This window comes from Metopolophium dirhodum, chromosome 5 (assembly GCF_019925205.1).
Source record: "Metopolophium dirhodum isolate CAU chromosome 5, ASM1992520v1, whole genome shotgun sequence".
Classification (NCBI taxonomy): Eukaryota; Metazoa; Arthropoda; class Insecta; order Hemiptera; family Aphididae; genus Metopolophium; species Metopolophium dirhodum.
The window spans coordinates 6,980,305-6,992,266 of record NC_083564.1 but is presented as its reverse complement, the minus strand read 5'-3'; the positions used below and the strand labels follow the sequence as shown (position 1 = coordinate 6,992,266).

The window sequence follows — 11,962 nt, the reverse complement described above, 5'->3', positions numbered from 1 at the left end:
TTAAATACATGCATATAAATAATTTAGAACATAGAAGTCATTATGCAATAAAAAAATTTTGAATTTTATTCTTTAAATCATAATATATTTTCAATTTTCTATAGCTTTGGTGAACAAAACTGTTCATTTATCGGCCTCTTTAGGACATACAGCGCTCCCGGTGGTGACGACTGTCTGTAGTAAAATTTTCAATCAAATTTTCAAACGAGTGACGACACCTTATCAATACACCTTGATACGGAGCACGATTTAAGATATACGCATATCTTAAATCGTGATACGGAGTTTGGTCTCCTTATCTCTAATCTTCATGCTTTTATGATTATGTTATCAAAAACTTGTTATCATGTGCGATATGTATGATAAATATATCGTATCATGTTATCGACTCCCGCATCACCGCGATATATTATCTTAAATCGTGCGCACCACCAGCTAATTTACTATTTAGTACTTTAGTAGGTTCGGCTTAGTTGTTAAAGTAGTTCGGTCTATTTCATCTATTCATCATCACATAACGATACATCGATAATAATAAAAAAATGTCTGCGCTTCAAACGACGCTTCGACGAACGACGACTGTGTTGATGCCTATTGGTTACTACCCTGCCCGGGTTTGGTGTTCAACCAGAGCTGTTCCTACGGGTGAGTTAATAATAATAATTATTAGTATATTTACCTCATCGCGAATCGAAGTCGGTGGCCAAGAGCAATGTTAAATTATGACATGGTGACGATTATAGATCGACGGCTTGTACCGACGACATGAGAAACGGGCTTACCCCTTCATTTTGTCGCGATGATTTTCCCCTTGAATTAACGTCGGTTAATCAACAATATTCTTTTGCAGACGGCAAGTTCAGAGTCTTGGACTTGAAGAAAAAAGCATTTGCGCCTCACGCAAAGAAGAAGTACATCAAGACGATTACTTTACCGCCCAGGTAACATAATAATATTTTGATTGACATTAGGTACAACATATTCAATTGTATTAAAAAAAAATAAGAATACCTTTAATTGTTTGATATTTTCAGAGCATTGAGTATGCCTGTTGATCAAGAGTGGTCAAACGTTTGGCCTGGTCCAAGAACATTTCATCCAGCTACTGTGCCCCTGGCACTACGACAAGGGTATGATCCGAAAAGAGCATCGCCCGGTAAATATGGCAATGCTGAGCTAATGAAGATTCCAAATTTTTTGCATCTTACACCACCGGCAATAAAAAAACATTGCAGTGCCCTAAAACAGTTTTGTACTGAATGGCCTAAAGGCTTAGAAACTGATGAAGATTGCGATAGACATTTTCCAATGACAACAATAACAACAGATTATTGTCATTCGTCACCGACTATCAAAGATCCAAAATCTAGAATAGTTACAATCAAAGTATGTAGCAATTTTTGCCATTTTTACTAGAATGATTTAGGGGGATAATCCCACCTAAACTTGTCATTTTTTTCTATTTCTAAGACTGTTTTTGCTATTTGGATTTAAGGATTTTAATGAGTAGTGTACTAGTGAGGTAGTATTATTATATTTTACAATATGTATAATCTATAAACCTCATCATTGCACATTGTTTTTTTTTTTCATGATTGTAACTGATGTAAACTTTTTGGAACACACTGATTTCCAGCAAGGGGGATTTCAATTGTTAAGAGGATATCACACCCGCATGTGTTTTCTTCGTCTTACAAATGTACAACAGCTAAAACTGTTTTGCGCGGGACAACTTTTCTCGCACCATATTTGCTGTAGAACTAACAAATTTTTACAACACGTAAAAAAGATCTGTGCAACAGCGTGCTTTGTTTTAATAGCACTACACAATCATTTTTTATAAGCAAATGAAAAAAAACCAAATGTTTAGAAGCAAATAACTTTTATTGTATTTATGTTATCTTAAATATGGGCACGCTGTTGCATAGATAATTTTCTACCCTGTATGTTCAGAAATTTTGGAGCCACTAATACAAACACAGAAAGATAAAAGTTGTCCCGCGCAAAATAGTTTTTGCTATGCTGTACATTTGTAAGACGGAGACAACACATGTGGGTGTGACATCCTCTATACATTTTTCTAATGATAATTTTTATATTGACAATGTGTAATCAAATAAATTTACTGCTAGTTTTCTCAAAATCTATTTAAATAGTAAATATCATGTGATTTTAAATGCTTGCAGTTTTAGTTAGTTTTTATGTATCTACCTACTTATTATAAATTATATACATATAGGTATACTTCAATACTTGAATGTTTATATATTTTAAATATAACCAAAGACCAACTAATAACATTGATCAAATTTTGGACTTTGGTTCAACTCGATCATGAGTCATGACTAATATCTATGAGTTACATTAAAAGTATTAAAAGTAAAAGTGGTTAGTTGAATATTTAAAACTTAGTATCAAAATTAAATAGGTTATTTACACCAACCCAAATACATATTTGATCCAATCTTCTGTTTTGGATTACTAACAATGACTCACTCTTGATACATTTCTGAAAACATTAGTCATGGTATAGGTACAGTGAAAAAAATTTATTAATTGTAATATTCATAAAGTTATACTCATTTATTGTTTGTCTTATGTTTACTAGATCAAATTAAGCACGTTAAATTTAGATAAACATGCTAGAGACAAAATGATCAGATTGGTTGGGGACAGATATGACGAAGAATCAGATATACTTACTATTGTCACTGATCGTTGTCCAACAAGAAAACAAAACTATGATTACGGAGTTTACGTTCTCACAGCCTTGTATCACGAATCTAATGTAAGTTATTTTACATTTATTATTTATACATATGTGTTTATAAAAAATAAATATCTGATGCCAAATTTTGTATCACGTATTTGCATTACAGACCTTCGAGGAATGGGAACGACAAAAACAAGAAGCAGACATGGAACATTACATCTGGGAAAACAATCCATCCAAAAAAGCGTATGTTACACTAACTCGATGGCCATTAAAAGTTTCAGACGATGATGTAAAATCACATTCTATTGATGACGATACGGTGGGACAGAAATACAAAGAAGCGGTTACAGAATTATTAAACAATGGTAAAACTAACATATATTTAAAAGGTTGAACAAATTTCAATAACATCTTCTTTTTTAGGCGAAGATACATACACTTTGAATAAGTATAGGGAAGCTGCGCTTGCTGTGTTATCACCTCAAACCATACAGGCTTAGATAGTTTGAAATTAGATATTCGTTATTTTATACAATAAAATTAATTTTGTTCAGACTTTTCTTTTTCTTTTTCTTCTTTTTCTTCTTCTTCTTCTTTGATCACAATTGGCAATCTATCTCCCCATTTACTTGATCGTGCACACCAATAAAGAATTCTGTGAAATGAAAGAAAAACATTTCAATATTAAAATATGAATATTATGATAATAATAGTTATTAATAATAACATGATTGATTACAAGTAGGTTCCTTTAGGTTTATAATGATAGATGTAATCTGTTAAATTAATGTAACAAGTGCTAAAGTGCTGCAGACCATTTAAGAGAATGCCACACTCGCATGTGTTATGATGTCCTATGAATGTACAACAGCAAATTTGTGTCCAGCAGTTCCAACTTTGTGTAATAAACTTATAATAGTGACCTATTACCAAACTCAAAGGTAAGAACATTGAGCTCTCTTATGACTTTCTACAATATTTTAATTTTAAACGAGTTATGAGTAATTTTTTATTCAAATATTTTACATACTCGTAACTTCTTTAAAAATTGAAATAACGTAAAAACTCATGAAAGAACAGATAATGTTTTTACTTAGTTTGATAATAGGCAGAGTTGGTGAATTATTTTCATTTTTGAAAAAAAAACTGTTTTTTTCTGTTCAAAACAATGTTTTAAATAAAACAAGATGTTTGAGTTTTAAACAGTATATTTAAGACGGTTAAAAACTACAAGAATTTCAGAAAAACAGTTGAAAACAAAAAATACAGCTTATTTTTTTGAAAGAAAACACAATTTTTACTTGGATTTCACATTGCTGTAAACATATATTTTATTCGTTTTAAACAGTTAACAAAACGTTTAAAACAGATGTTTAAAATGTATGATTAAAACAAGTTCTTTAAACATTGTATTCTAAACACAAAAACCATAGACCTTATACTCAGTATACGGTCCATGATAAAAACCCTAATAGATAAATTATCTCTAAGTGGTTATTACACAAAATTAGAACAACACACGCTTGTCTTCCCAAAATGCAAACATACAAGGTGTTTTGATGCACAATCTGCAAACTTATGACGAGCACTTTGTTGATACTTGATATAATAATACAGTGTGTAAATAAGAACTTAATAATTATGACCTTTTGAGCATCTGAAACCATATAACTTAGTTAAAGATTTTAGATTAAGGCAGGAGCCACTTCATTGGAAGTGACTCCTTCAACGTGTAAAGTATGTATGATTTATATTAATATCTAATATACAGGTGTAACGGGAAGACCTGAAAAAAAAATGCTACTTAAACGTATGACAAAAATTATATGGTTAGTAAATAATTTAAGAAATACAGTGGAACATACCCTAACGGACACCCCCCCCCCTCCAATAGCGGAAATTTTCTTGGGAATCAACTACAAACATTTTACAATGTAGAATCCTCTAAATAGCATACACTTCTGAAAAACGGACAAAGTTTCAGCGACCAAGATTGTCCGGTATTTAGGTTTCACTGTATACTCATGTCAAGAAATTCCCAAAAAACAGGTAAGGGTGTTGCTTTGCTGTACAGTAGGTTACAACTAGGCCACTCTAATGGATGGTGTTACATTTGAGTTCAATGATATAGGACCTAGGTATATTATAGGTAATATTATTGTAAGCTAAAAACGATTCTGAGTGGAGACGGTTTTCCAGCCTAAGATATTTTATATTATATTTATATTGTTGTAGTTAATATGGTTGCGGTTAAGTTGAATTATTATTATTTGCTTATTATCATATTTGTATATTATAATAATATACTTAAGAAGTTTCAAGTTTCAAGTACCAACGAATAATAATTTTAAAATATAACACGGAACTAAAATCGTTCTTTTTCATTTAAATATCTAATTTTGTCTAAATTTGAACATAAAATAAAAATAAACGAAGACTGTATTAATATATTTTTATATTTTTTGGTTATAAAAATAACCTATATATACCTTGTTTTAAATTTTCAATCCTTAGCTATAAAAGTTGAGCATTTTATACATTTATAAATTTTAAACTTGATAAATTTGTCAAAATTCGAACTTTAAATGCTTATAAAATAAAATTATTGTGCCTGTATATTTTAATATTTGTCAACTGCTATTGTTACAATATATCAGGAGACTTGTATTAAATTATCAAGCTTTTTGACCCAACTAATAACATTTTATTGGCCAAATGTAAACTCCTACACGAATAACCTTTTTACCTGAATTATCATTAAATGTAAACTCTTACACTAATAACCTTTTAAAATTTTTACCTGAAAATCAAAGATATTGTAATCTCCTACATAGAAATTTTTCCCTTTAAAAAATAGGGTTATATTACTTAAATTTACAATTTTGAAGTTGAAAAGCTCAAAAAGTTCAAAATTATCATAACTTGAAAATAATAAATATACATTATTTAATAAACAGACGCTTGAATAGAGCTTGTTTATACTTTGTATGATGATTGTCGAAGGTTAGATTATATCCATATTATATACTATACTACAAATGCATGTGAATAATTTCATTCAAGATTTAATAGTAGTTTTTATCATCATCATCCAAATCTCCATTTATTCGTGAAAGTTTTGAAAGATATTCAGACCGAAACATACATTAAAATTAGAAGCAGTCATACAACACAACGCAGACAGGCAAAAACTATTTCTAAATATCAATTTATGCTTAATCAAAAAGATAAATATATACGAGGAGAAATTTCACGTTTAGAGTTTATCTCTAAAGTATGCCACAAAAATATACGTAAATGATTATGACTTAGTATTGTTTTATTATTTTTTTCAAAAAAAGTTTGTTTTAATCGTAAATGATAATGATTATTGTTTTATTAACATTTTTATTTTATTTTTCAAACTATTTTTATTTTATATGTTAATATATTGCAAGACTGATATTTTTTACAGCAATACGGTATTAATTTTTTGTAGGAGTTAACACTATCTTTTGTAGGAGTTAACACTATCTTTTGTAGGAGATAACACTACATTTGTAGGAGTTTACCATTTCCCATTTTATTAACATTTAAAGAAGAAAATTAAACAAATTGGAAACTTAAAATGTCCGTAAACAGCTCAAAATATTTTGAAATTTTGTGGTGTAAAGAAAATGATAAAATAACGTACCTACGGTCATTTATTCTAGAGTTACACCAAAAATCAAAATCGATTTTATTTAATTTTTTTTTTTATTTATGTTATAATATGATGTATAAAATTACGTATTAAATATGCATCCACAATTTTGGCGGTATACATTTTGTCTGAAAATTTGTGCCGAATCAGATTTTGTATTAATATTCAAGAAGTTCCGATTTTTGAATTTATAAAATGTATAAAATCATTGATGCTATATCAAATATTATGAATTATGATTTAATAAATTCAAATTTGTATCTGCGCATTAGTAATCTCGAGTTCTAATCTATAATACCGAACATAATATAGACACATAGTGTTTATTTTACCAGATTAATTATATTATTTACGAACACCCACATGAAATGTATGGCGATTCAAATGCACGTGGCGCCACCTGGTCTTGTGTATATACCGACAACCGGCGAGTCTCGGAGTAATTATTATTATCTGGATATAAGTAAATAATTGAAAAAAAAATCATTGAAAATCGAACTAGCAGGTGAGCTCAATGAACGACTTTTGGTACCAGGAATTTATGAGAACGCGTATCGCTCGGCGTTCGGGTGCCGCCGAAACACGCATGTGACACGAAACACGATTTCTGGTACCCGGAACCCATGAACAGGTGTTCGCCGTCCGGCTGCGCTCCGAGCAACATTCAACACCCATGAACTCCTGGTACCAGAAATCGTTTTTAGAGCCCAAAATCTGGCCAGTGCGCTGGATGTGCTTGATGTGCCGAGGCGATCTGTTGAAAAATATCGTAGCCATAACGACCGTAAATATACAAAAAATATAAACATTTTATGACGTCTGTGGTAACGACCAGACGTGGCGGCATACGTTTAGCGGCCTACCAACGACGCCGCGTTAACGCTATTTTACAATTTCAGTCGGTTTAAATGTAATTACAAAATACTGCTATTATTTATCTAAAAATTCTTCATTTTTTTTTTTTAAATGAAACGTAATGTAAATGCCCAAATTATATTGTCGCAAGATATAATTACATAAATAAATAATTGGTTTTAAACTATTAATCGATGCACAAAGAATTGCTGCGTTTTATGAAATTTCAATATTTTAATTTTTAATTTATCGTCAGTAATCTTTGCGTACTTACGACGCACTGTAATAGTTTCAATCATCAATAAAACAATTTTTTTGCACATAGAAGTAATGAAGTGAAAATAAATTATAAGATAGTATAGGTAATATTTAATACAGTGTACCTATACTGTTTTCAAACCTAATAGTTGTAAAAAAATATTTCGTCGGGTTGAAAATTCTTATTATAAATTTGTTATAATATGAACATATCGTTTAAATGTTTAAATGTTATATCAATTATATCTTTCTTGTTCATAAATATTGGTAGGCAATTTCCTTAAAAAAATATTAGTTGTTTAAATTAATAATTTTTAAACATATAATTTAATTGTATATTTTCATGATTTGTAGTTTTTACTGCTTATCATAAGGCATATTGTGATCTTTTTCAGTGCTTTTTAGACATTATTCTTATGTATGCCCTATATAACATTTGTCAACACACATTTTTATTAAAACCAGTAAAACCATTGATTATAATATAATCGGTACTAAAACCATGTAAATTATAAGTTAAGCATTCATAAGATTACATCAAGTCGGGGCCACAAAATAGCTTGGTAGGCCATATTATTCGAGCTGTGGGCTCCAGGTGAGTATTATGGTACTGGTTAAGTGACATTTGTTGTCTCCGTCTTACAAGTGCATAACATAGACAATTTTACGCTCAGCAGAAGACGTTTATCTCTGTTAGTTTATAAATTAGAGCAAATTGACCTCTTATACAATTTAAAGGTGAGGTTATTATCTAGACAATGACATAAGCTTTTTATCATATTTTAACTTTAAAGCAAGTTATGAGTATTTTAAGATGTACAAACAGTTTACAATTTTAAAATACACATAACTCGCTTTAAAATTAATATTTAATAAAAATCCTAAGCCATTGTCTAGATAATAGTCTTACCTTTAAATTTTATAAGAGCTCAATTCGCTCTACTTTTTAAACTAACGGAGATAAATGTGTTCTGCTGAACGTAAAAGTTGCTATGTTACGACAGAGACAACAAATGTCACTGTAACGTCCTCTTTAACAACTCAATTATTTACCTATATAGTATGTATCTATTGTACTTACCATAAAACAGTAATAATATTTTTTATAGCTGGTAGGTATGATGAAGATTAGAAATGTACCTATGTTACATTTTTAATAATTTAAGTTTTTCATTGAATACACGTTTGTCTCCAGGATGAACTTTTAAAAAAAGGTTAAGTTCATTTAAAATTATGACCATCACATAAGACTTATTCTTAAAAATTTCACTTCTAAAAGTCAATATTCAACAACTTGATTACTCTAAAACCTGATGTTCCACAATATGTTCTGTATTCCACTATGCCAGAACTAGAAGCTCATTTCAAGTAGTGTTACACTTTGTGGTGAACGGTGATTAACTGACATTGCCAATATTTTGAATTAATATATAATAATCTACTATGTTATATAATTTGAATAACATACTTTCCGTTTTTGGAAGCAGTAAATATAATTTCTTGCAGTTTGCCACTGCTTGTGCACATTCGACAGATGGAATGCTTTGAACGTACCAAAACCGGTCTCACTATGCGTGGCCATTGTTCATCTGTTTTTGGCCTCTCTCCTATAATGATTAAAAAGTGTCTGTTAAAAATGTAATTGCCAAACTAGGTTGGGAAATATTTACTAACCTTTTCTTATGACTACATAGGAAAATTTCTCTCGTTTGATTACAGATTGTTGAGCTATTCTTGGTGTATAGTAAGACACTTCAAAATTGCAAGGTGTGTCATCAGTATCATAACGTGGACATGAGTGTTCATGAGGGCACTATAGAAAATAAAATTATGGTAAAATCACTAATTATTGTAAGAAGTTATAAATTATAATATTAACAATTATTAAAATGTTACCGGTGAAAGTACATGACTTTTGGTATTGTTTTGTGATGATATTTCTAAGAGAAGATCTCTGGCTTCGTTTATCAAGTTGAACCCAGCTCTCGTTCCCATTTCAACGAGTACAATATATTTTTTTGTCTTGTTCCATAAATTTAAAAGTGTCTCAAACCGATTTTTGATGTCTGGCAGTTCAAACAAAGTGTATGCAGATACGACAAGATCAAACTTCAACTAAGAACAACATTATACAAGCAATTATTATTAGTAAATAGTTTATATTGTTGTCACATTCAAAATTAATATATAATGATGACCATACGTTTGGTGATGCTGGTAAAAATTGTCTGTAAAACAGACCCTTAGGCAATATATTCTCATTATTTGGATTTCCCTCTTGCAAAAGAAGTTTTGCCAGATCATTCATAGTAGATGAAGAGTCGACACAATAATATTCTTTTAATGAGTTCTCCCAGATATTTTTCGCATTTCTAAAAATATTTTAAAGAACCAGAAAAATACAATTAAGTCTAAAGAATTAAAACTTTAAGATCATGTTTGCTTAACATTAGCTATCTTTATTCTCCACATGTTCATTAGTAAGAAACCGCTCTTTGCATTTCTACTAAAAGGAGCAATATAATGGCTTATTACAATATTTACTAAGAAAGTGTTGAACTAGTGCCCAACATGTTTTTTCATTCAACGCTTCAGTTATATCCAACTGAAGTTGTTCCAACAAATATTATAAAAACAAAATGTAAGGCACTGCATTATCACATTTGAATTAAATTTTTGAACCTAATTTATGGTAGTTGGCTAGTAAATGAGTATTGTTTAAATCAGTTTTGTTGTAAGTAGTGCATGATAGATAGAGACAATAAAATATGTTATGCTAACATCATCATTAATGAAAAAGTAAAGGAAACGTACAAGGTAACTGTACCAATACCAGAGCCAAAATCAAACAGGGACTGAGGCGCAAAATTTGGATCTCTCTGTTGTAATTCACTAAATATTGTTTTTATGACATTATACTCTGGAGCAATGCGAGACAGCAGGTATTGATGGCATACATGTTTGTTGCTGTAATCAATTGGTTTCCAATTATATGTCCTTTGAGCAACAAGCTTTTCTACACGGTTATTGATGAATTTTTCAAATTTGATTTGTCGCTCTTCGTCCATGTTTTCATTGTAATCTGAAACCTCATATTTGGTCCTTATTATTACATAGAAAATAAATATTTTTGGCAATCAATCCACTCATTTCTATAAATGTACATTAATATAATAGATATAATTAATATACATAATAAATATGGGCTTCTAATCTTTGTAATCTAATCTTGTAAACAATAATTTTCAGAGCATTTAAAATACATTTTGTTTAAAAATGTTTAACTAATAACAATAATTAATACTAGCCATCGGATAACAGGCCAATTTTATGTTACTGCCAATATGGTTTTTTTTTTTTTTAAATTACCCGCGATTCTGATTAATAAATTAAACTAATTAACTTAAGAAGTAGAATTCACTACCCATGTTTTATGCAATTGCCTAGGATTGTGGAACTAAAAACTTACTATACAAATATTGGAAATTTGTATAGGAAGTAAAATAATATACCTAAAGAACTAATGTCTAATAAGATACAATTATTGTTAAATAACACTTTTACACAAATATTTTATAACACCGAGGTTATAGAGATTATTCTCATTTACTCAATATGTACATACATTTTTTTTCTAATTCAACTCTGTTCTGTTGCTTTTTTTCCATTATTTCACTTTGTTCAACTGGACTGTGTCTGCTGTGCAGATAGTTTAACAATAGCTGGCTGTCACTCATTATGTTTTTCAACTGCCCACCTGCAAAAAAATATAGCATTGCAATAGGATTCTAAATTATGTTAAACAAAAAAATAATAGGTAAATCATAATAAATCATAATATTATTATGTTCATCAATTGTTCTGAGTTCAGACCTTTGATAGTTTTTTGGACGGCATTGGTCAAGTCTTCTGGAAAAGGTTTGGCGTTGAGGTTACACCTTCCAGGATGTTTCCTGGGTTTGATCTCTTCGCGCGATATCATCTGACGCACATCTTCGTTGAAGATGGTAGTTAATTTCGTTTTGGTCGCGTACTAAAAACGGAAATTTAATAAAAAATACAAATGAAAAAACAGTCTACTTAAAATTGTTACCGGATCATTATTAAAGGGTAGGTTAACATATTATGAATATTATTAGTAAATCGTAGGTACTTACAGATCTTTTGAAAAAAGCGACGCAGCAACTGGACATCGTATATAACTGTGGGACTGTGGACTGTGGCATAACTAAGTCAATTTATTTATTCATCAACTGTGGAGTACTGGAGTGAGGAGTTCGAAAATTTGAACATTTAAAATTGAGGTCCCCCGCGCCCTTATCTTTTATCTATGCCTGCGCCATACGCCTTATCAACCGGCGGCGGCAACCATGTTGACGTCTTATCAGCCTCTTCGCGGCGTTTCTCCTCCATGGATTTGGTTTTTTTCCTTGATTTTGATTTCCGATCAT

The 11,962-nt window shown here is 30.3% G+C and overlaps 2 protein-coding genes across 3 annotated transcripts; one reads left to right on the top strand and one right to left on the bottom strand.

Moving 5' to 3' along the window:
* The first annotated feature begins 356 nt into the window (after positions 1-356).
* Positions 357-3,271, top strand: LOC132945954 (small ribosomal subunit protein mS35-like). The gene is made up of 6 exons (XM_061015796.1): positions 357-645; positions 851-941; positions 1,035-1,386; positions 2,609-2,788; positions 2,880-3,081; positions 3,140-3,271. Exons 1-6 carry the CDS (start codon positions 543-545, stop codon positions 3,214-3,216), a joined length of 1,005 nt encoding a protein of 334 aa, XP_060871779.1. The 5' UTR covers positions 357-542; the 3' UTR covers positions 3,217-3,271.
* Positions 3,231-11,949, bottom strand: LOC132945953 (methyltransferase-like protein 17, mitochondrial). 2 transcript variants are annotated; one of them, XM_061015794.1, is made up of 9 exons: positions 11,669-11,920; positions 11,385-11,544; positions 11,137-11,268; positions 10,326-10,593; positions 9,715-9,883; positions 9,408-9,626; positions 9,186-9,324; positions 8,980-9,118; positions 3,231-3,371 (listed from the first exon to the last, which is right to left on the bottom strand). In XM_061015794.1, exons 1-9 carry the CDS (start codon positions 11,735-11,737, stop codon positions 3,257-3,259), a joined length of 1,410 nt encoding a protein of 469 aa, XP_060871777.1. In that variant the 5' UTR covers positions 11,738-11,920; the 3' UTR covers positions 3,231-3,256. The 2 variants fall into 2 exon arrangements, with proteins under 2 accessions (XP_060871777.1, XP_060871778.1); XM_061015795.1 differs by lacking the exon at positions 3,231-3,371 and adding an exon at positions 3,379-4,373 and having other exon boundaries at positions 11,669-11,949.
* Positions 11,950-11,962: the final 13 nt, after the last annotated feature.

What these genes read in the sequence shown, in the direction of transcription:
- LOC132945953 (XM_061015794.1), bottom strand. Translation starts at nt 11,737, where the DNA reads ATGCCACAGTCCACAGTCCCACAGTTATATACGATGTCCAGTTGCTGC. An exon ending in GGTATTGGTACAGTTACCTT is followed by an intron (nt 9,884 to 10,325) that starts GTACGTTTCCTT and finishes AAATATTTTTAG; the next exon opens with AAATGCGAAAAATATCTGGG. An exon ending in ACTGCTTCCAAAAACGGAAA is followed by an intron (nt 3,372 to 8,979) that starts GTATGTTATTCA and finishes TTCATTTCACAG; the next exon opens with AATTCTTTATTGGTGTGCAC.
- LOC132945954 (XM_061015796.1), top strand. Translation starts at nt 543, where the DNA reads ATGTCTGCGCTTCAAACGACGCTTCGACGAACGACGACTGTGTTGATG. An exon ending in AACCAGAGCTGTTCCTACGG is followed by an intron (nt 646 to 850) that starts GTGAGTTAATAA and finishes ATTCTTTTGCAG; the next exon opens with ACGGCAAGTTCAGAGTCTTG. An exon ending in CTAGAATAGTTACAATCAAA is followed by an intron (nt 1,387 to 2,608) that starts GTATGTAGCAAT and finishes TATGTTTACTAG; the next exon opens with ATCAAATTAAGCACGTTAAA.